Below are 25,881 nucleotides of genomic sequence, written 5' to 3'. Positions count from 1 at the left end.
ATGGCCGGGAAGAGGAATATGATCTCGATGTTTTCTAGATCTGTTTATGCATTACTGGATTTCAGATCCATTCATTCATTTGCACTTCATTGATCAAAGAGTTTCAGTTAACTAAAACCAAGATCTTAGCCACCAACCCTTTAGAGGATAGTGTTCTGGTTAAAGAAAAACCATTGCTGGTGTAGATTCACCTTGCTTCGTAACATCCGTTTACACATAAATCTAATGCTCATCGCACTTCTCGCCATTACAAATTCAGTAATCTAAGCGGAAAATCACATTCAATTTGCCACAGAATTTTGTTGAATGGCGAATATGATAAATCCAAATCCTATTCACGACAAGTATCTAACCGATGAAGCTTATGGTAATGTGCACACCGTTTTATAATCGCACATTTTACACGCTTGAGGCGGGCCCAATCAACCTCAAGAGCTCAACTACAAAAATGAAAAAATAATAAAAATCACTTAACAGTTTGAAGATGACTGGGGGAGCATCTTTGTGATCAACACGACGGAATCACAAGAAGCAATAAAGAATGGCCGAGAGAAAGACATCAAATATGAGTGTATGTGTTGAAAACAGAATATTAAGCATATAAAGACTTACATACCATCAGCACCGCGACATTCGGGAATATCTGCAGATCTTACAGATTCTCATTCTGAAAGCCTACAAAGACCCATTGCGTCCTTGGGAAAGTCACCTGTACACTTCTTGGTTATAGCAAACCAGGATAGACGAGTGATATTATCTGACTCAGGGACTTCATTGATCCTTTGAGGAAAGCCTGACCCTCCGTAGCTGGAAACCAGAAACAAATACAAAAACCAAAAAAGAGGGCGAAAGTTTGTTAATGATTCCAGAAAGAATTACGTTTCTTCGTTCTTAGGGAAATGTTAGCAACATAACATTACCTTTCATCAATAGTTTGACTTCCTTTGAAACGTCCTCCACACGTCCTAGCATAGGTTTTATTCCACAAATCTGCAAGACACAAAGTTCCAAGTACAAGGCCATCTCCATTGTTTGAAGCAGTAGGAGACACACTTGCTGGATCTCGGAATGAATCTGCTTCAATCTGTTACTATCACATAATTCCGTGACAATAGCAATTGCTTGGTCCTGTGGTCCAAAAAAGGATATTAAAAGAAAAATCCACCAACAGGCAATTAATAAATTAAGTTTAGAATTTAGAACACTGCCCAGACATAAACTATCTGTTTTGGAAGTAAACAATAATCACCATTCAATGTCTCATTATTTAAGGGACTGGGAATACGAAAAGGGAAACATAAGTGGCAGTCATACCTGTATCCCATGTAAAATCTCAGGCATTGGAAGTTCCGGAAAATGAGCAAGATCAACATATCCCAACTCCTCTGCCCTTTTAGCAGCACCCTCAGCTTGTAAACAGAGGAATTTCAACAAAAGAAATGTAATTTTATATATCTGAATGGCAACTGTGTCTGAGAAGTAAGTTTGTTTAACATGGTTGTTACTTTCAGTTGCTTGATCTCTGATAACAAGAGCAGTTGTTGATGTTCCAGAATTTTTCAGTTTTGGGAGGCAGCCAAGGGGTGAAAGAGCAAACCATCCATTCCTGCTGTTTACAAATGAAGGTTTATTGCAGCAATCAAGCTCTTCCATGAGAACAGGAGGGCACAACAGAGGTGCAGTGCGGCTCCAAGCCTCTCCAATGCGCTGATTTCCGCGGCTAATAAAAGCCAGAAGATGAATACACATCTCTCTTAATTGTGAATCTGTATCCTTCATAACCTTAACCCAAGAATTCCAATGTCGTGCCAAGATGCACATTAAATTGAGAGTTTGCTCGGTCTCCATTAGAGAAGAAAGAGAAGTCCAAGTCCTTTGTGCACGTGGTCTTTTCTTGTCATGATCATCAGATGGAAAATCTGGTGCACTGAGAAAATAAGAAATTAGATGGGCTTTCTCAGAAAATAAGTATGCTATCACATTCTCCACAATATCAGCACTTGAAGAACTGTCTCCTAAAGAATGAACCATAGCTGTGATGACAGCTAAGCCAAGTCCCCAAATGAATTGAGGCTTCTCAGTTTTGTCAGATAAAGTGGAGAGCCTTTTACCAGAACTAATAACTGATGAAACCCGCCCATGCCCATGCCCATCTGACATGCCAGCAAATAAAAGTTTGAGAGACGTGAGAAAACCAGCATTAAGAAGCATTTCAGCACCTCCTCTTACACGTGCAATGGTCAAGAAGAACTTCAAAAGAATTGGAACAGATCCAAAAGAATTGGTATCTTGAAGTTTCTGAACAACATGTTCTAATCGGAAATGTTTATGGATGATGGGAAACCAAGTATCAGGTGTCAAGAAACATTTTAGTATAAAGTCCAAACCAGTCAAGCAGAGGGAATGACACTCGGCAACAGTAACACAGTTAAACAAGATGGGTAACAGTCCAAGGCTGACATTAGAAATCTCGGCGAAACCTTCAACAGACTCTTTGTCTTTCACACCAGATATATGAGAATTGTCCCAGCAAAACTCTGTTGCTGACAAAATCAACATTATCAAAAGCCTCATGGTTTTACTCACCCTACTGAATATCATTCTAAGGTCACTTAGCACTTTAAGACCAGCACCAGAAGTCTTCAAGAGAAGAACACAAACAGACATGGACAGGCTCTTCCGCACAGATCTCGTGAGATGAAGAAGTAAGTCTGCTTGTGCAGTGAGAAAATCAAGGACATCTTCAGAAACATCAGGGACTGGAGACAAAGGTTCTAAAGTGTCACGGAAACTTCGACATATATGATCCATGCATGAAAAAATCAGTTGATCAGGAATCTTCCCTCCAACCTCAGTCGTTTTTTCCAGCGACTGCAACAAAATGTATATTTGAATTAATATTCTAATAGTAGCAACACAAACAAGATATGAGAATTAAAAGCATTAAAAAAATTAGCAAGTAGAAATTCTGGATGATACAACAATATACCAATCATTTGTAGAAGAGTAGGAAAACGTTTTCAATATATTTTAGAAGCCAATACCTGAAATCCAGAATTTAAATCATTTTAACATATCTTTCTTTATCGGCATAGGCCCAGAATCCAAACTACCCCAATAATTTTATGGCAAAGGTACTTAAGTCTAAACTCCATTAGCAAAAAAATCGAATTAATATAATGTGGGCACAGCATCCCAGAGTCCATAAAAATCTAAAATAGTTTGGAGATGGTTTGCCACAATTTTAATCGTCCTTTCACATTTTTTGTTTATTGCTAATAGCATAAAAATAAAACTATTTTAACCTATTTGTGAATTATCATGATTTCCGAGATCCCCTAGAAATAGAAATAGTGTCAATCTCAGCATAGCTAACATTCAAGCAGCAGCAATAACTATTAGAAATCAGAGACTTACACAGTCCTCATACACAGTTAAGACAGCTATTAAAGCTTTCAGTGAAGAAAGCTTGGACTTCTCAATCAACACCATTGAGTTTGCTTCCTGCAAGCAGCACAACATTGTTTCTGCAATTGCTTTAGATGTTTTCCATTCAGAATAATCCCACATATCTAACCCCAAATCTGCTTTTATGCGTCCAAGATCAAACAGATGGACACCATCAGCATTTGAAAAAGGATCAACACTGCACTTATTCTCATAAATCTTGACCACCTTTGACTCTATCAGAAATTGGGAGAGTTCTTTAAAAGGTCCGGCACTCATTTTACGGCCTTCAAGCTCTCCTTGCATATGATAATAGAGATCACTCAATATTAAAGCTTTCAGCTCCTTCCCTTCACTGAAAGAAAACCGAGAAAAGCAAAATTCAGAAATGGTAGTAATGAAATGAAAAGAAGTACAAAGGGTTACCCAGTTAAAAGGTATCTAAAGACTAAAATGCTAATCCATACATAAACCTTACAGAACCAGTACATTTTGATTCTTTTTGAACCTTTACTCGGATGGTGCATTGTCTAGCGAACCGACATAATGCTAAGATATAAGTTTCAAAAAATATGATAGATGTTTGTCCTTACCTGTAACCACGCTGTGAGTACTGGGCCAACAATTCAGAAAAAGCAGGCTGAACAGTCAACTATCAGCAGAAAACACAACCATAAACCAGAGTTAGATATGGGTAACTAAAAAAATAGTAAGCAATAGTAAATTTCACATTAAAATTATGTATTGTTTTTTCTGTGTGGCCTCAATCTCTTAGGAACTCCTCAGGGTATTTTATGATGAAATAGATACAACTAATCAGACAGATCTCCGTTTTATGGAAAACAGGCCAGAATATATGCAAAATTACTATTACCTTTTTATACACAAGACGAATCTTCTCAACTAAGGATAAAGACAAACTTCCACCATCACCAGCTACTAGTTTTCCCATTACGTACACGGTGAGCAAACTTAATGCAACCTGCACGGTAGCTCCATTTTCAATATCAACAGTTTAGATAAGACAACGCCTAGACAAAATATCTAAGTCAAATTATGTAATGGCTTGTTTATCTGGAAGGACATTTTTCAGTAACACTAATTTCAATTCAAAAAGCCTGCATGGGTTACCATTGGTTTCAGATAAACCATTTTCTAATACCTACGAAAACTATATATTCATACAATGATAATCATTTCAAGTTGTCAAAATATAGGTGCTTTAAATGTGAATGTCCATTATCCTGTACCCTCATAAAAAATAGATGTTTGTTCGATCTCCTCTCACACCCAACACTTCCCCACACAAATGAAAGAAGGAAAGAAAATAACTTCCAGAACATTCAAGACAACAACAAATGAAGTAGGGTAATGTATATCGCAGCCTGATATAAAAGGTCTATCATCTACAACAGGGTACAGGAGACTTCAACTGGGAACGGCAATCATATCCAAGTTCAAGTGCAATTGGTAAGACCATCTACAGACTATAGGTATCTATGCAATATGAAAAACTAAAATGTTTACCTTTGCACGAAGATAAATTTCATTTTCATATTTACAAGATGTATATGACTTGATCAAGCTTCCCAGAGTAGAGTTCTTGCACCAATTTGACAAGACATTCTTCACAACATTATTATCAGCTTCAGTTTTCTTATTTGATTCAGGAGGTTCCTTGACAAGTGATTCAGCATATATCAACTTTTTCATCATGAACATATCATATGCCATCATTTCCAATATAGCAGATTGACATCGATATTTGTGTCCAAGGAGTGAAACTTCTGATTCTTTCATGCTTTTGAGCAAAGGAACTTCCAAGCAAGAATTTTGAGAGATAGAGTTAGACAATTCTTTCCAGAACTTGTCAGAGCTCTTCAGCCTCTCCAAAATAGTTGTATACTGACCAGCCCCAAGCCACAATGCCTTTAAGACGTTAAGTACATTCAGAAGTATGCAGGGATTGCTGGAGATGATAATGAGTCGGTGTTTGATTTTCCGTTGTAGCCATGTTACCAAACCAAGAACCACAAAATCAGCACACGAAGGGTAATAGTAGAATAAGTGGGAAAAAAAGCAAAGGGCTTCAGCACCCAAAATACCTATTGATAACATCATTAGACCTTTCAACAAATTGGAGAATGGCATCTACAAGGCTATTTATTCCAGAGCCCGGTGAACCAGACAGAGGTTCATTTGTTGTCTGCTTCACACCACCAATATTTTCCAGTTGATTATCTGTTTCCGCTTTTGCATCAAACATAGCAAGAAGGAAAGCAGGCTGCACAAAGAAACCACCAACATAAGACAGTCTTGGAAAACTAACTCAGTAGCATTATGATATTGTAGTAGATCAATTAGGAACCCCTAAAACCTGGATCAAGGTTCTCTTTTATTAAGAATTGATAAAGCACATGGGTATACTATCCGAAAGGCGAAAAGTAATTACATATTCACAAAACCACATTCACATGCCATCTAACTCGATTTGTTGTATCAATGAAAAGTTACAAGCTAGAAAGAGTTCCATGAATAGATATAGTTCACATCAGGCTTCCAAATACCATCAGAAGAAGCATAATAAAGAAAAAGGCAGCCCACATATAAGGTTAACTAGCAAGTAATGAATGAACCGCAGCCCACATATAAGGTTAACTAGCAAGTAATGAATGAACCACAACTAACCTGGAAACGAGCTGCAGAAGCAAGCAAATTCAGTATAGCAATAAAAAGATCCTCATTCGGTATCCAGTGTTCAAGTAGAATGCTATTAATAGAATGCCTTAAATCTGTCATCTAAAGAAGTGGTTAATCAAGATAGATTAGAAGAAAAAATGTAGTTATATAGAAGCCATAAAACAAATAGCAAATCAATAACTTCCAAAAACAAAAAAGTAAAATGCCAACCCGCTTATCATCTGGACAAAAGCATGAATTTATAAAAGGATGTGGTTCCGCCATCTGCAACAATATTGCCAGTAGTTTAGCAGCAGCAACCTGTATTGCCTGCACATTCAAGTAGCATTGCATCACCATCACAATTTTGGCACATCAATAAACAAATTAGAAATTATGTATTAAAGGAAATTACCGAGCTGTCCCCCCAAGTTATTATCATTATTATTTTTTTTTTTGATAGGAATAGGAGGTCTCATTAAAAACCTCCCTCATAGTTGACTCTTGAAAAGTGGCAACTAATTGAGGGAGGAAAAGAGTACCTCAATTTATTAATAAACCAGAATTACATAAGATACACATTACATTCTAACCCTGAATAACATAAGATAGACATAACACTCTAACCCTCGATAATAAAACAGAACATTAATACAAATAGCGTTGGGAAACAATGACCCATCAGCCTAACCCATCCTCAGCTAGTTCATCTGACTCAACAGAAAGCCTGCAACACTCAACCGATCCCCTGCTTAGCTAACCTGTCGGCCTCCATATTGGAACTCCTAGGAACCCATCTAAGAACGACTCCCTTAGCAGTAACAAGAACTCCAATTTCCTCCACCAAATCACTGAAAAAAGTAGGAGCAGGTTGTAGCTTTAAAATCCAATCCACTGCACATTTGCTATCACTTTCCAAAATCAGTCTACCCTTGTTAGCCCAATCGGGAGAAAAGAAAAAGGCCAATCCATTCTTAATAGCTTTCAGTTCAGTCAATATAGGGAGGCCAGGCCCTACTGCAGAAGAAAAATTAGCTAAAGAGCAACTGAAGGAGTCTCTCAAAACACCACCAATACCACCCTGCATCCCATCTCCAGTCAGTGCCCCATCAACATTGAGTTTGAACATATCCGATGGTGGAGGAGTCCAGCCAATAACCTTCTTAGTACTCGTACTAGAGAGAAGTTTATAAGCCCTCGTAGGATCCCCTACTAGAAGGTCAATCTGAATCCGAACCTCAGGATATTTAGCTAAAAACCATTTCGCCAATCTAAATCTAGTGATAAAGAACAGAACAGTAGAGTCACACTTGCCGTTTTCAAAAACAACCAGATTTCTTGCCTTCCAAATAGACCAGAAGATGACAGCCGGAATAAACCTCCAAATAAGAGAATTATGCCTTAGGTTCGACCACGAGCACAAAATAGAAGAAGGGTCATGAGGCAACACCGTAGAGATATTCCATAACCTTAGAAATTTGCTCCACAAATCCGATGCAACAGTGCACGATAGGAACAAGTGTGCAATAGATTCATCCTGAGAAAGACATAATGGACACAGAACATCCGAAATCTGAATCCCTCCTCTTTAATTCCACTCTAACTGCTAATTTCTGATGACAGATTTGCCATAAAAAAGTTTGTACTCTAGGAGGAGCCAATCCATCCCAAACCCACTTCTTCCACTCAAAACTCCCTTCAGACCTACCCTGTAACGACAATCTACAAGATTTGACCGAGAACATGCCATCCCCCTTTCCTGACCATCCCAAGAAGTCATCCACTGATCGTGACAGCGAAATCTGGTCAATCAATGCCATTAAAGCGATCCACTGTTCCAATTCTCAATCACACAAATTTCTTCTAAGTTGAATGTTCCAAACCCAGACATTATCTTCATACTCACCAAACTCAGAAACCATCCCCCATTTGTTCGTCGACAAAGCAAATATTCTGGGGAAATGGTTCTTTAAAGGCAGATTAGTAATCCAAACATCAATCCAGAAAGCAATCGACCGACCATTTCCCACATTGATCTTTGAATTTTGTCTCAAACCATCACCAATCTGATCATCCTTAGCATAGTTACTGAGGATACCTCTCCATATCCAGGAATCTAAGGGTGAAGCCGCATTTGAAATTGAAAGAGACATAATGCTAACGTTGTTTTTGCAGCAAATCAGATTCTTCCACAGACTATATTTTTCATAAGCAAATTTCCAAACTCATTTCCCAAGTAGGACCCTATTAATCAACCTTAAGTCAAGTATTCCCAGATCACCCACTTCGATTGGTTGACTAACCGATTTCCAATTCTCCCAGTGAATTCGTTTTTTATCAAGATCTTCACCCCAAAGGAAGTTAGCCATCAACGAGTTCAACTTCTGAGTCACTTTGAGAGGGATCTTGAAAATAGATAGAAAAAAGATCGGCAAGGATGATAATACGGATTTAACCAAAACAAGTCTGCCCGCCAGCGACAATGATTTAGCTTTCCACCCAGCTAATCTCTTATTAAAATTCTGGACAACCGGTTCCCACATACCCTCTGAATTTTTCCTAGTTCCTATCGGTAAACCAAGATAAGACATTGGAAAAGACCCCACTCCACAGCTCGCTTTCATAGCCCAATCTTTAACCCTGTCAGCTTCCGTATTAACCCCAAATAATGAACACTTAGACAAGTTTAAGTGTAACCCAGACATAACACCGAAAACCCTCAATACTCTCCTAATATTTAGAATCCATTGTTGCACCCACAACTTAAGGAACTTACGCACTTATCCATTTTATCAATTCAGCATGGATTCTATGTGTAATAACTTTATCAGTCCATTTTCTATAACTAAAGCAAAATAATTAAGTCAGTAATTTTTTGATACACATTTTGAATTTTGAATTGCAAAGCCACATAAAGAGTACCTACCGGATCACGAGAAAAAGATATCAATGATATGACAGCAGCAATGACAGAAATCGGTTTGGTTGTTGAAGAGAGAATAGCTTGGTGAAAAGCTGGGATGCTTGATGACATATCCTGCAGATATAGCAAGAACTTTACTTTTTATTTACGAAGGTATAAGCTGATTGGCAAAATAAAAGAAAGACCAAAACTAATGTGACTAGAAAGAACAAAGTAACAACAATCACATCACTAAATGTGATGTATTACCATGAATAAAAGCCTCCTACCTGGGAAAAACAAAATTTCCAAGAGCTGTATATTACCATGACCATGTAAAGTTAACTTCTAAAACTCCCTCTTAAAACAACTAAATGCATATGGCTACTCAAACATGCAGCATAATGATCATGATTTCATGAGAGCTTGAAAAGATGTCTAAAAGTAACAAAGCTGAAAGACTAAAACAATAACTATTTTCCATCAGATAAAATTTGCAACATGTTATTTCCTGTAAGTAGTGAAACAGCTCTATAAATTTCTAAAGAATACCTGCGAAAATTTGGTAAGCATGACATATGAGATATCCAAAGCAGAACTTATAGCAAGCTGTAATCCCTCAATCTCCACCAATTCTATGAGGCGATTGAGATAAAGTCTCTGTTCAAGAGAATCTTTTTATTGGTAAGAAAAAGACAGTAAATCCTACTTTATAAAGTAAAATAATAAGGGATAAAATGGAGAATAGCAGACCTCCAAAGCTTCAGAAGTTGTACACATTATACGAAATAGAGTGTAGTGGATTGAAGAATCATAGAGTATCAAATCCCGTATTACGTCACACAACTTTTCAGAGGAAGATATCGCTAAAATGCACGTTTTCATCACTTCCAGCACCTAAGGGAAGGAAGAGAATTAGAACTTAGTACTCCAGCATTATAAATCCATGTCCATTGTAAATCATAAGAAACTTATTTCGTTAGGTTAACCGGACCAAATTAGTCAAAGACACCCCAAGGAAAGAGGAAAGAAAGAATGCAGTTAAAACAATAGTTTTGAAAATTTAGTTCAGTATAAGGCAAACAAGAAATTGTACAAGATTCATACACATATGGATCATAACAGAATATTCATGTCTACTGCAGCTATTCTCAGAGCATGAGAGAGGGCAACATCCCTTAATCTTCTGCCACTTATTAAAAATGGATATTACATATGTGCTAATCATTTTTTATACTGAAAATTTTGAGTATTCTTATTCTGGGTTATTTGATCCACATCAGCTAATTTGGCCATAAATGAGAAATCTGTTCAATGCGATCTCCAACATGATAAATGCATTTCATGGTAAATAAAGGTGACAATCACGGTATTATAAAAATAGAAACAACTAAACAAGTTGTAGGAGCTTACAGGAAAACCAATGCATACCTTCAATGTTACTTTCCAACGAGTATTCTTCACTTTATATTTCCAGTATTCATGATTAACTAGAATATACTGGAGGGAGAAAACAATTAATGACACAACTATATCATCTTCTACACCAGTCCTTACAAGCTCCATAGTGAAATCCAGCACTGCAAATATAATTTGAAATTGGCACATAAGAACAAGAATAAATAAATGAGCAGTTTGGGCAACACCACCAGGTCAAAACCAAAAATGCTAAAGTCGAAAAGTTGACAAGATAAAAGCTTCAGAAAGACCCTGTATGTTGGAAGCTTGGACTAGAAAAAGTAAAACAGTAAAATGAAAAAGGGAAAGGGCCAATGTGACAGTAACTCACAACCTATTTTAACAAGCTGTTTTTTTTTCTGTTTTAGGAAGATATACGATCAAGATAATAGTATACTTTTTCTCCATTTTCGAAATCTCAAAGTTACGTGTAATGAATTTTTGGTATATTATAGCATGCTGCGATTTAGAACAATTAGATTAAATTTCTTTTTTTTTTTTGATAAAAATGGGAGGTCTCATTAAAAACCCCCTTCATAACCATCAAGCTACTAAAATAGCTCGACGGACATTGGAAGGAGGAAAAGAGTACCTCAAGAATTTTATTCCTGTAATACCAAGTACATCCAAATCCCAATACACCCTTACATAACCAAAATACAACCTCAAGAACAACTCTCTCTACATTCCCAGCTTATACAATTAGATTAAAAATGATATTCCAAACACTTCATGAAATGAACTGATCCCACTTAATTAGAAGATATGGCAACAAATAAAAAGAAATTCACTCGATAATGGAAAGACTCGTCAAACTATATGAGCACACAACAATTTGTGTAGGAGACTTGCTCGATGAAGAGGGTAATACCAAATTTCAGTAATCAATGACATGCTATACAAAGTTATCGAGATAAGGCTCACTTCCAAATATATATGTACGGAAAAAGGGAAAAGAAAAAGATGTAGATGAAGTGGAAAAATAATAATAATAAATAAGGAATTTATATAACCGAAAGCTAAATGAAATTTGAATATGCAAAAGCATGCCAGCAGCAGAGCTTAAATTGAGTGAATGCATACCTGTTATTGTTAATGGGCAGTCATAATCATTCTGCTCACTATCAATTAAAAGCATCTTTGCCAACTTTCCTGATAGCAACCATGATCCACTATAAAGAAAAGGTGAGACAAAAAAGAATTAGAAGATTACTTACACAATATGTTTTTCACTTGAATACTATAGTATATCCAGTTAGAGATCACAAATCAAGAAGATTCTTCACTTAATAAGGCAAACATGAACTGAATGCTGCTTTGATTTATGAGTGGAAGCAATCCAATAAAATCTAAAAATATTACCAATACAATTTTCATGCTTCACTTAATAAGGGTTACCTTGATAGACCATTCCAACCTAAATTGAAGATACTTGAATTTGAAGCGACATCAAATATATTTGCTTTCAAGGCTACTGCAGCAACATTAGAAGGGGAACTACCACAAAACAAATAAAGAATGAATGAATATGTGTATGAGTGATAGGTAACAATATCAGCGAAAATAAAAGACATGCTTCAATGAACTTTGGCAACAAACAGATTGAAGTTTTGTGCCCTAATGATAAAATGTGTTATCCAATGGATGTAAAATATCACAACGAATATCAGATTGTAAAATATCCTTGATCAGGAACACCATCACCTAGAATCCTTCTTTACAAGAACTAAACTCCAACTAATAAGACGAAGATCATGCATGGATTATTTTTCATCTCAAATAAAACTATTAAATTGTAATTGCTAATGGATTGTTGCATGACTAAGATTCCATTCATTTTTTCCACCTGGAAGGCTGGAACTGATGGATGTGGCTTTACCAATGAATTGAGTTAGGGGGTTAGATACTTTTTTTCTTCCCCCCCCCCCCAAGGAAAGGGGGTTTGATTCATTAATATAAATGCTAGTAACAAAATTCTTGGCATTTGCAAATTTTATGAACACCTAGAAGAACACAAGCAACAAGTTTGGTTAGGCTATCAGCAGCCAACCAGTTTGCAAAGATAGTTTCTACCTATCTATACTTGAAACTTATATGTCATTTCAAAATTTGGAAAAACATAGGTTCAATTACCATTTCAGCATCTTTGCCAAGATTACAAAAGCCATGGACATCAATGCAGCACCACTAGGATTAGGAGACAAATTTCTTACGATATTGCTAATGATCTCAACCACCCTGCAAAAGAAACAAAGACAAAATTGTTGCTATATAGCCCACAAGAGGCGCAAAAAATGAAATAGCACATGAAAGAAATAGGCCCAAGTTGCTTAATTACCACACATTATTTTCTTTTTGCTCATTCAAGCCAGTTGCTTGGACATGAAAGATGTTGCAACTATCCATCAAAGAAAAGCATACAGCCTATTCAAAAGAGTTGTTAGAAAACAAAGAAGTTAAAACTTCAAGCTAGGTACAACATTAGTGTTAAGGTAATTGGACAAACACCAACCAAAAACACAGGTTTCAATGAATTCACAATTTTAAGCATAAGAAATGTAGAACAAAGACTACATTCATAGACAATGGCTACAATAAAATAGTTTCTGGAGAATAACATTATTTATAGTTATCCATAGATCATTAAATATGAATAACTAAAGCAGGCAGCAAAAAAGTACCGTGTTGAAGGAAACCATTCGGCCAAGTAGGTCAAGGGTAAGAAATCCTTCTTCATTGTTTTCTAAGTATGGAGTCTGGGCCAAACGAAGGAGCAGCACAAACACGGCCGGTTTTGAATGCTGCAGAACAAGATCAAGGAATTAAACCGGAATTGATATACCCTATTTATATGGTTGAAACCTCCAACCAAGTTTCTGGGGTTTCATCAATAAAGCAATTTCCTAAGGAACCATAAAGAGTACCATCACTGCAAATCAGCATACCAGTAATCATATATTAAACCTTATCCATTATTCATTTTATTAATAATTAGAAAAGATATCAGGAAACAATGGAGAAGAATTCATATACATACATATAGATACAGATTGACATGCACATGCAACATACCAGTTAACAAATACCATCAAGCAGAATTTGTGAATCAATGTTATTTAAGAAAAAATTAATTCCAGCTCCTTGCAGAAGAGATGCCATGATATAAATTATATGCATTCTAGAAAATCAGATTATATGAATATATTACCAGCCTATCTACAAGGTGCAATTTTCACCCAAACACTATAATTGCATGTTGAAGTCCAAAGAATCAACTAAAACAATTAGACGGCGACTAACATTTTATATGCATAACAAACATATCTAGATAAGAACTGATAATACAATTTAGCTTTGCAAAGTTCCATATATAAAAAACTAAATCTCTACCACTATTATGATAGTGCATAAATATTGAAACATATGTAGATAATAGATTTTGCATGTTACAGAGTTCTATATCAAAATAATCATAAAATAAACAGAGAGGGTTGATTCCTCTAGCGTTAAATTTATTTCAGAGCTCCATTGCTCCCAACTTCAGAAAAATAATGCATTAACAATTCTAGGCTATTGTCTGTTGGTTTGCAGTCAGAAAAAGGTTAAAAACCACAACCAAAACTTGTTCCAAGAAAATATAACAAAATCTGTAAAATATTATTAATAAACACTAAGAAAAAAGAGAAAAAAAAGCATAACCTCTCAATTATTTACCTCCCAGCGCACAAGAGCAGTTTCCCCACCAACTACTTTCAGAATGTGCCCACAGGTTCTACTAGGAATATGCAAACCTTCAATCCCAGGAATACACACTGGATACTGATTTTCAATAATTTGAGACGCATGATCCAATAAGGATTCACTAGTAATGTCAAACAAAGATGATATGCCAGTGGATTTATCTAAAAAATTATACCTGTAAACAGCATAAGTGCAATACACGTAAGATAAATGATTAGTACTTGAACAAACAATTTATCAAAAAATAAATATCAGGAAACAAAAAACTGCAGAGGTCATCTATGACATCCCAAATAAAGGCAGCAACAGGAAGGTATATCGAATAGATTTTTACAAGAACTGTTACAGTTTAAATTGCATAAAAAAAAACTAAAAATGTAAAAATAAATTTTAAAACATAGAACATGAGTTGGCATGTTGCACATTGTATCAACTAATTCCTATCCAAATTAAATAGCATAAAACAAACTTGGGTAGCACCTCGCCACATTCTCTTTTTAGAATTTAGATAGCTCAAATGAACATAATACAAGCCAAAATCAATGAAGCTCATCCACAAAGAAGACAAACTACTTAACAAAAATATTAGATATTAAAAACATAACGAGGCATACATGTATGTCTCAGTACACATGTATAATGTAGTAGCTGTCTCAGTTGCATACTTGTAAAATTGATAACAGTTGAATCACAAAAAGGAAGACATGTTTCATATCAAATCAACTAACCCTAATACGTAAATAAATAGCATAAAACAAACTTAAGTAGTATCTTGTTATGTTCTCTTCTCAGAATTTAGATAGCTCCTCTCAAGTTAAAACTATAACACAAACCAGAGTCAGTCAAGCTCTGCCATAAAGAATAGAAACCACTTAAGTTGTATACATGTAACATTGAGAACAATTGGATCACAAAAAGAGAAAAGCAACCCCTCACTTACACACATTCTGCAGGCCAACTTCCCTCGCATAGAGATGATAGAAGGCGTAGAAGTTCCACGGTCCTAAAAGGGAATTCACCCTCTAAGTTACAGAGAATGGACCGAATAGGACCATCAATGAAACTTGCTCTGTCCCAAAATTGAATACAAAGTGACTCCTGCAATATAGGTTAACAAGAAATCCCAATTAATAACCTATGGGCAGCGAATAATAAAAGTTAAATTAATCTGAAGTCTGAAGTAAATTCACTAAACATCCAAACCTCTCCTCGATAAACATAGCAAAGAATAGCCAAGATCAAATTAAGGGTACTATCCTCTTCCTGCAAAATGAAGACAGCAATATATAAGAAATTCAATATAACCATACAAGCAACTAATAACCGTACAAGCAACAATCAAACATGCATTAAAAGTAATCACCTGAAGACTAATTTCATAAGATGCAATGAATGCAGAAATAAAAGTTCTCAAGACACTTCGATAACCTGCAACAGGACCCTGAAAAGTGGGGGTAAAACCAAAATCAGATTAGGAGTGTTAAATATTAGCAATATGAACAGGGCACTATTGGGGAAATGGTCTTGGAGATTCGCAAATGACAAGGATGCTGTTTGGAGGAGAATGATCTGTTCAAAATACAATATTGATCCTTTTTCTTTATTGTTCAATCGCAAAATCCCAGCTCAAGCTTCTTGGATTTGGAGCTCGGTGGTGAATTCTTATTTTAAAGAAGACTCTTTTGGTTGCTATTTTCGCAGCATGTTCAGACTAGAAGTTGGGAATGGTCAATTTATTCAGTTTTGGCAGGACAAATGGGCAATGGACTGTCCTCTTAAGGTTTCTTTTCCGAGGTTGTTCGCAATCTCTACAAACCAGCTTGGAAAACTGATTGAATTTGGCGAGTTCAGCTCTTTGGGATGGATCTGGAATATTCAGTTGAGGAGAAGCTTAGCCGATTGGGAATTTGAACAGTGGGCTAACCTGATGGCTATCATTTCTAATTTTTATCTGTCTAAAGAGGCAATCGATGGTCTGATTTGGAAAGGAAACGGAATTGGTGTCTATTCTGCTAATTCATGTGTGAAGACTTGTTCTTTGGCTCAGAAGGAGGATTATGTTTGGAAGAAATTTGTGTGGAAAGGTCTGGTGCCACCAAGAGTTGAGGTATTCATGTGGCAGGTAGTTCTTCAAAAACTGCCAGTGAGGTCTGAACTGGTGAAGAGAGGGGTTACGGGTATAACAGATCCTTCTTGTCCTTTATGTAATTTGGAGGTTGAATCTTCTTCTCACTTATTTTTCTCGTGTTCAGTTGTGTGGTCACTTTGGAACAAATTTGTGCAGTATTGGAGTCTTTTTGTGGTTTTTCATACAAAGGCGCAGAAGTTTCTTCAAGCTTGGGAAGATCTTAATCCTAGGTCTGCCATTTGGAAGTTCTTTCCTGCCGTTGTTATTTGGACTGTTTGGAAGGTAAGAAATGATATTGTTTTTGATAGAGGGAAGTTTGACCATCTTAATCTATTTTTCTTAGCAAGAGTACGACTTGCATCTTGGTTCTCAGCTAAGTTTGCAGATTCTGGTATTTCAATGGATTCTCTAATCGGGGACCCGTCTCTTGGGGATTCATGCTTCCCTCTCAACAAATCGATGGTTACTACAGTTCCTTGGTCCCCTCCTCCTAAGGGCTTTGTAAAATTGAATGTGGATGCTGCTACAAATTCGGATTGGAACAGCAGTGGAGTTGCGGGTATTCTAAGAGATGAGGAAGGTCTTATTCTAGGATCTTTTAAGGAGGCCACGGGTCCAGGTCCACCTATTATGATGGAGCTAAGGGCTATTCAGAAGGGCTTAATTTTCTTTGATTCAGTGAAAGGAGGTATTAATGGTCGTCTATTGTTAGAATCAGACTGCAAATTGGCCGTGGATTGGGTTAAGAATGGAACTTTCTGCCCTCAGATTTTTGTCAGTCTTGTAAGGAACATAACTATCAAGCTAAAAGAAGTTGAGGGTGTTATTAGATGGGTTGCTAGGGCAGCCAATATTGAGGCTGATGGGATGGCTAAATCTGCCATTGGCTAATTCCAGTGTATCTTAGGGGTATTTTATTTTGGGTTTTTTCAAATTGTTGTAAGGGGCTTCTTCTTGTTGTAATCTTAGGTATTATCATTAATGAAGTTTAAGGCACTCTTTTCCTCCTTCCTCTGATGAAGGAACTCATTATAAGTTCCTTAATCAAGAAGGGGGTTTTTAATGAGGCCTACAATTCCTATCAAAAAAAAAGATTAGAGAACATCACAAGAGGACCACGAAACACAATGACCAAGACAATGTAAAACCGACAATAATTTCCTACAGCTGTGATGAATTCCACTGGGAAAAAAAACTGATGCACTAAGTGATTAGTGGTATGTATGAGACTAGCACTAGATCTACACAATGAGAATATAATTTTTTTTCTTACATCTGATTCCTTCAAGATACCACTTTGAAGGATTTCAAGGAAATAACTCAGAGACAAAGCTTCAAAAGCTTGGCGAGCATACCCAACATGATCTATCTCCTGAGAAATTGAACCAAAACAAAGACAATGTCATTGTTGGTAATATTCATTCATTTAGAAAATAAAAGAGGGGAAAAACACATACCATCAATTCATTACTTTCCTCTTTTCGAGGGAGTGATGAAATCAGACATAGAAACACTGCCCAAGCAAGAAGCAATGGGCCGCCTTCTCTCATTTCAAAGATATCAAAGCCAGATATCAGAGTATCAATCTCTTGGACATCAATCATGGTAAAATCACAGCCCCCCTGCCTGTGAAACAGCAAAATAAATTATCTAACCACCAGAGTTGAAAAAAAGGTAAAATAAATGAATACTTGAAAACCAAGTAATATAAAATTAATATCGGCATATATGCCAAAACATACAGTTTTAGAATGATTATGTTTTGTCTCTTTCTTTCAGTGTTCTGCCCTTATTTTTCAAGAAGTTTGGGTTCTTTGGCTCCATACTTTAGGTGCTTAACTATACTCATTTATGATTTGGAAAGAAAATGTATATAAAAAGGAAGTAAAGGCTATCCAAAAACCTGAAAGGAATTGCATCATGAACCATCTGAAGAAGATTTTCCAGGTTCAGAGCTTCTATGAGGATAAGTAACAGCTTAACTTTGGCATGATAAAAGGAAGATAGTGCTTCAGGTGATATTGCTAGCTTTCCAAAGTTATAAGACCCCGATAAGGTTCCCTGTGACATCATATTGCTAAGCAAGGGTAAAGTGGGTAAATAATTTGGAAGTTGATATATATCAACTAAGGATAATGACATACCTTATAAAGTTCGCACAAATTTTTCCATCTTTCAGCATTACATGTACAAAGTGACTCATAATAAATGAGAAAAATAATGTCCAAAACCAAGTTGTCTTCGAGAAGTGTCTCCTCAGCCCATAACGTAAAAAGATCAACATCCTATAAAACATGCATTAAAAAGTAAGAAGGCTTTAAGCATAACAGCAAATCAAAAACAACTGAGATACTGAACTAATATCTATCCGTGTATCACCAAATGTAATGCATACACAATACACATAGTAAGAGTCCACTGCCTCTTTGCAAGTTGCTTCAGAAGCTGGCTGTAAAGACAGAACTGTTTAAAAGAGGGGTTCAGGGTATTGATGATGTTTTATGCCCACTTTGCAAGTTGGAGGAGTCTTCATCACATTTATTTTTTACTTGTTCTATTGTGTGGACATTATGGAATAAATTGATGAAGTTTTGGAGGCTCAATGTTGTTTTCCATGCAAATGCTAAGAGTTTTCTCATAGCATGGGAAGATTTGAATACCAATTCTGCAATATGGTCATTTGTATCAGGGGTTGTTCTATGGAACATTTGGAAAGTCAGGAATGCCATTGTGTTCGAAGGAGGGAAGTTAGACCAGACTAAATTATTTTTCTTAGCAAGGTTTAGGCTTGCTTCTTGGTTCTTAGCCAAATACAAAGAGATTTCTATTCCTAAGGATTCTCTTATATCTGATCCTTCTCTTGGGGATTCTTGCTCAGTACACAAATCGATTGTATCTAAGATTCCTTGGTCTCCTCCTCCTAAGGGCTTCATTAAATTAAATGTAGATGCTGCTACTAGCTTTGCCTGGAAGAGGAGTGGTTTAGGTGGCGTTCTCAGAAACAAAAATGGTTCGATTTTAGGTTCTTTCAAGGAGTCTTCTGGTCCAGGTCCTCCTATCTTGATGGAGCTTAAAGCTATTCAAAAGGGTTTACTTTTCTTTGTCTCTTTTCGAGGGCTTGTTAAGGAACGTTTGATTATTGAGAGTGATAGTAAGGTGGCAATGGACTGGATCAAGAATGTTGAACTATGTCCAGATGTGTATGCTTTAATTGTAAAAGACATCGTTGATAGGCTTAATGTAACATCACAACTTCAGGGCTAGTGACTAAATTGTAAATTTTGAAAACTTGGTGCTTAATTTCAAAACAAGTTAAAAGTTCAGGGGCTTAATTGGAGAATTTTGATGTTGGATTTAATAATAAAGTTGGAAAGTATAAAGGGTAAAATGGTCTTTTCAAAGGAAAGATTTTTTTCTTCCCTCTATAGACACGTGGAGATGGGAAGGAAAATAAGAAAACTCTGGAGATGGTTGGCTTTTTTCTTCCTTCCTTCCCGTCCTCCATTGGTAAGGTAAGATTATCTTAAGTGATTGTTTCTGTTCAATTTTAAGTTGGGTTTAATTCTTGAGATGGAAAGAAAGCTTAAGGTTGCTTAAAACTCTAAGATAATTAAGTTAGAAAGGATTAAAGATGAGATGGTTATAAGTGAAATCTTGGAATAAAGTTAGTAATTGAAGTTAGAAGTTGAATTTGACTTGTCATAAGTGTGAATAAGAAGTTATAAGTGTTAGAACTAAGTTTTGATTACATGGAAAATTTAGTAAGATTCTTGGTTTTAAGAATTATGATGAATTGTGGGAGATAATAAGATGTTGAAATGATAGAAGTTAGTTAAAATGGTTGTAGTTGAGTTTAGTGGTATGAAAGGAGCTTTATATAAGGAAATTTAATGAAGAATTGTTGAATTTTCGGGTGAAAAGTCTGTTCTGGGCAGGGTGTACCTGTACACTATGAATAGGTACCGATATACTAAGACCAATTTTGAAGAACATCTTCATGGTGTACCGATACATTACGGGGTGTATTGATACACACAGGTATGTAGCCATATCTGTGAATTTCGAATTGAATTTGGGTACCGATACCCCCAGTAGTGTACCGATACCCCCTTAATGGAAAATGTGAATTATGTTCATCAATTAGCTTAAGTTATTAGAATCGAGTTATGATGTTTAGGCTTCTAATGATTGTCTTGGAAACTATATTTATGTAGACACTAAGCCTTAACGAGTTTCGGAACAATTGGCAAGTAAGATCGATCGAGGGAAAGTCAAAGAGTTATAAGGGCTCGAATTGACTAGTGAGGCCAGGTGAGTGCGTACTACTAGAATATATGTATTGTATATGGAAATTAGACTTGCGACAAGTCTGTTTCCAATATGTTGAATATATGATTGTATGAGTAGAAGCATAATTATGTTTGATATTATGTGAATATGCTTTGTTCGTATTACATGTTATGAGGTATGAATTTATATGATATGTGTTATGGCACCGATTTATGTATTATAGGAATAATGTTATATGAGCTATATTTTTTTTGATAGGAAGGATAGGCCTCGTTAAAAATCCCCTTCATGATTAATGGATCATAAGATGCTCCTTAATCAACGGAAGGAGGAAAAGGGTGCCTTATAATTCATTAATAACCGAAAGTTACATAATTCTTAAAAAACAAACATACAGACTCCCTTTACAATGACAAACAAACAAAACACAAGAACATCCTTAGCAAGACAGTAGAACTAACCAATACCAGCCTTAGCTAAGCAATCAACCTGAAGAAAGTCCTTGATCAATCCACGTGTCCACCTTTTGACGATCTTCCTCAACTTGCCGAATAGAACCTGACTTGACAGAATAGTGTATACTGTCATCTCCCTCCTCTGACGACTCTATGACAGTGACTCTATCATCGGAATCTTTTTCCGGCGTGTTGCCAAGAAAAAAATTTGAAACCGAAGAAGTCGATCCCAACTTAGTGCTTACCTTGAAAGATCTTCCATAGGACCCTAAAGTTATCACTTCCGGGACATCAAATGGACTTGCTACCCTTAACAACATTTTAACCGTCGTGAGATCTTCCCTGGTTTTTGTCGAATCATGAATTCTGCCCAAAATCCCCCATCTCCCTGCTAACTTTTTCAGAAAATTTTCTTGCCAACATAATAAAGGAACTCCATACAACTCAACTAGACAGTAAGCCATCGGCACTCCACCTTCATTCAACAAAGGTGCCATTCGGTCAAACCAGAACCATAACTCCTCACTTTTATTCAACCAAGCCTCCTTCAACTTTTCCTCAGATTTAAAAGTAACAACACAAGCATTCCAGAAGTACCCCCAGCTCGCTATTTGGACTTCAATACCGTCATTTGCTAGAGCTCTTTGAACCAGCTCCAGATCGAAAGATTGTTTAACAATACCCGTCAGAGATCTTTTCACCCAGGTTGAGCTTTCAGTAGGAATGTGCATCTCCCAAATATTTTTCTTACCTCTCCCCCTGTCCAAGCTACCATATCTATATCCCTTTTGCTCCAAATTCCTCCTCTGCGTACTACTCGTCATCAAGGCATCCTTATATGATCTGCCATCCCTTATACTTCTCAGAAACTCAGACTTCTCACATGGTTTTGATTTCCCTTCTGTAAAATTATCCGAAACATCAAATAATTACCGAGATGTGCCTGCAATCCTTGATCGGTCTTTCAAATATTTTGCAACTCCAACAAATACTTTATTCCCATCTATCCACAATCCGTTTATATTTTCGACTACATTTCTCATTCCTTTTTCATTACCAAACTGAACAAAAGCGAACGTGGTATTTTGGTTTATTTGTCTCGTTTGGTATGAAGACTCTCACCACATGACCCTGATCTAGAAAAAGAATCCTCAACTCTCTTCTAGTGACTCTCTTACTCAGGTTATCAACGAATACAGTCCAACTCACGCCGGAGGAAGACTGACCATTTTCTCTTTTACTTTCTCTCTCTACTTTTTTGTCTCTCTCACTCATCTTTTTTTTATGTTATTTGTTAGTTCTTGTTATATGAGCTATATGAACATGGAATATAAGTTATAGGATCACGAGCTATGTAAAATAGAAATGACTTATGTGATAACAAGAGGAATTGACATAAGATATGTGGATATAGGTCTAGATGAAGATATAATAACAAGATATAAATTACATGATTTAGATATAAGGGAATTGGTATAATCAACTTAAGGGATTAAATGAAAAGTGAAATAAGGTAAATAGCATTGACCTATATGGCAATATGAGAATAGTATATAAATTAGGAGATATTGATAGAAGTGATTATATGAACATGTAAGATAAATTATATGGGGAAGATTTATAGGCTTAAATGAACTTATAATAAATAAGATATATGATAAAGATCTATGAAGCCATAGGAAGATGTTATAGGAGCTTTTTGAAGATAATTTATGAGAAAACATGTATATGTGATAAGCTATGTGAAACTGAACTAAGTAATTATGTAAAACATGGAGTTAAGATATATTTTATTGATATATATATATATATATATATATATAGACTATATGAAAATGAGTACATGAATACATGCATAAGTGATATATGTTTATAGGTTATAATATGTTACATGATTTATATGAGGATAAAAGTCTAAGCCATAAGTTATATTATATGAGATAAGTTATTATATGTACAGGTGAATTATATGGAAATAAGTTATGTGACTATGTGTGATCTTATGAAAGGTGATAATGAGCTATATGATACAAAGTTATGTGATTACATGATCATAAGAGATATGACATGTGATAAAAGATAAATGATATGAATGTGAAAATATGAAATAACATGAATGATAATGCCCATGTTATGTGTTATTAGAGCTAGGGGTATAGGTGGCATGCCAAGAGTCGAGGGATTATTAGTGGTCCTTCGGGACATAGTGGTCCTTCGGGACAAATATTCAGTGCCCCTAGTGGGAATTTATACGAGATGTGGTGACAGCATTGGTGCACAACCTCTATAGACTCACATATCTATAGTTCTTACATGTGTACATGGGCTAACAAAGAGATAACAATAAACATATGATATATGGCGTATATGCTTTTGTGAAATGAATTGTATGATATGATTTATATGATGATATGTGTATTGTTTGGTTAAATGAGACATATGATGGTTAAAACGTTAGGTACAAGAGGATATGATTAAAAGATATAAATGATAATAATATTGATAGTAAAATAAGGTCAATGATGGAAATGATGGAAATGATGTGTATATGTATACATTTGATTATATTTAATGTTATATTGCTTTGTGTGATAACATGATATGATATGTTCATGCATGGTTAAGTAGTTAGAGTTATCTTTATACGTTTAATGCCTCACTAAGTCATCGACTTAGCGTGTGAGTGTTTCACACGTAGGTTCCGGGAAGCATTTAGAGGAGCTAAGAGGAGCGAAACAGGTCAACCACTCCTTTACGAAGTTCAGATCATAAAAGTATTTGGAAAATTTATGTATATTGTTCTATTAATTGTAGTTGGCATGTACTAAGAGAATTGTATTGAATATGCTCTGATAGGTTTTGTAAGACCAAATGTTTTAGTTAATGAAAATCATTCACTTTCTCAAATTGTGAATTTAAATTTTAACCAATTTGTAAAGAAAAACGTTTTGAAAAGTCAATGTGACCCCTCGAACTCGGATCCGGGTCGAATACGGGTTGGGGGTGTTACACTTAAAGATTTTGAGGGTGTGGTTAGATGGGTTGCTAGGACAGCTTACTTAGAGGCTGATGCCTTAGCTAAGGCTGGAATAGGCTGATTTAAGTGTTGATGTTAAGGGCTGATTTTTGGGTTTAAGGTTTTTATGTAAGGGAACCTTCTGGGTGTTGTAATTGTTATGTATCTTATCTTGTTATTAATGAAATTCTAAGACACTCTTTTCTTCCTTCCGCTGATTAAGGAGCTTCTCTACAAGCTCCATTAATCATGAAGGGGGTTTTTAACGAGGCCTGTAACTCTTATCAAAAAAAGAGTCCACTGCCTCAAAAAAAAATCAAAAGATGCATGCTGCATAATCAACCATCATAATGAACACATTCCTACTAGCTGCCCATGTTTCTACAAACGTGTTGCTCCTAATTTTTTGTAGGGGTAAAAAGTAAATGACAAATCATATCAAACATACCATCTGCTCTGGATGACTGCAAGACATGAGGACTTCCACAACAGATATTAGTTTTCCTTCCAATCCATCAGAAATCAGCTTTAGTGCTTCCTCCCTAATCAGACTCCCTTCTTTCAAGCTATTCCCCAAATATACTGAACCAAATACAGTAGAGTTGTCATAACAAAATTAATATATTATTGAAAGATGTGTCATCAATGGGCGGTCAGAGAATATAACAGCTTCATCATAATAGCCTTACAAGCATGCATTAGGATCTGCCTGGTGCACTTGAACAAGCACTGACGCTCAATAAAATATTGTAGCAATACCTTCACAAGGAAAAAAATAAAAGTATATATAGAAAAGAATCAGACATCTTCATATCATAGAATATATGCTAAAGTTTTATTAACAGATGACCCACATATATTTCCCATTTATGACGTCTTAAACAAACATCAGTATGCATGTGTAACAGGGGCATCCATGTTTATAATTACAATAACCATCCAAAAAAGTTTAACAAGTTACTAACCACATGAATAGGATCATGAACTATGTAATTCTCAGCAGCATTTCCTCGCTCCAGATACCTATCTACAAGAATGTACGACTGCACCTCATCCAAACACTGTTAACAAGCCAAAACTAAAATCAGAAATGAACTATGTAATGCCAGAAGACATGAATTCTTTCTACTTGAGGAGAAATTGTCACCGATGTAGGACTCGTTTCCATAAAATTGTTAGCTCTTCTTAATCAATAAAACAGTAGATTGTGCTAAATACTAAAATATAGCTTTATAAATGTACAGTAAAATTAAAAGAAAAAAGAGAGAATGTTCAAATTGGTATTTAAAAGAATAGTGAAGGTGTAACTAACCAAATACGAGCTGACTTGCAAAGCCTTATCTCTGAAATCAGGCTTAATGGTCAACTCATGTGGACCAATCTTGATTTGCTGCGAACTCGTCAAAGCCTCCTTCGACTTCTCATTCGGCGGTTTAAACCTGGAAACCGTCTCCACGAGCCAATCGTGATTTTCTTTCAACTTCTTCGCCTGCATAATTCAAAACGTATAAAAACAACCCCAATAGGCAGAATATGCTCCACAAGAAAAATAAAAGAGAAAGATCAGTAGTAGATGTACCAGGGTTTCCGGGAGGTCGACGGAGGGAGAGGCATTCTCAAGTTCTGTCAGAAGAGAAGAGAACGGCTCCCACCAAAGAGAACGATCGACGGATTTAGCGGTGGCAGCCATAGAAGGTCAAACACTAAAACCCTAGCCCCGAAGCAGGAAAACAAAAGGAAATTAGCGTTTTTCTTTTTCTTCTAC

The 25,881-nt window shown here is 36.0% G+C and overlaps 1 protein-coding gene across 1 annotated transcript; it reads right to left on the bottom strand.

The window, feature by feature from the left end:
- Window positions 1-192: 192 nt before the first annotated feature.
- LOC120190102 lies at window positions 193-25,881 on the bottom strand. Its single transcript, XM_039193233.1, has 34 exons — window positions 25,696-25,881; window positions 25,429-25,605; window positions 25,082-25,177; window positions 24,806-24,875; window positions 24,565-24,698; window positions 18,500-18,640; window positions 18,259-18,416; window positions 17,813-17,981; window positions 17,629-17,727; window positions 15,591-15,668; window positions 15,431-15,490; window positions 15,168-15,325; window positions 14,201-14,402; window positions 13,168-13,287; window positions 12,825-12,910; window positions 12,620-12,724; window positions 11,885-11,983; window positions 11,570-11,658; window positions 10,460-10,608; window positions 9,782-9,925; window positions 9,581-9,688; window positions 9,053-9,163; window positions 6,358-6,456; window positions 6,136-6,246; window positions 5,694-5,731; window positions 5,553-5,651; window positions 4,975-5,416; window positions 4,322-4,429; window positions 4,041-4,099; window positions 3,418-3,802; window positions 1,315-2,871; window positions 921-1,128; window positions 686-807; window positions 193-215 (listed from the first exon to the last, which is right to left on the bottom strand). The coding sequence occupies exons 1-33, from the start codon at window positions 25,804-25,806 to the stop codon at window positions 725-727; spliced, it is 5,853 nt and encodes a 1,950-aa protein (XP_039049164.1). The 5' UTR covers window positions 25,807-25,881; the 3' UTR covers window positions 193-215; window positions 686-724.

Source organism: Hibiscus syriacus, unplaced genomic scaffold (genome assembly GCF_006381635.1).
Source record: "Hibiscus syriacus cultivar Baekdansim isolate YM2019G1 unplaced genomic scaffold, ASM638163v2 tig00116962_pilon, whole genome shotgun sequence".
Taxonomy (NCBI): Eukaryota; Viridiplantae; Streptophyta; class Magnoliopsida; order Malvales; family Malvaceae; genus Hibiscus; species Hibiscus syriacus.
Note: the sequence above shows the minus strand (reverse complement) of the source record. Positions and strands in the feature narration are given on the sequence as shown.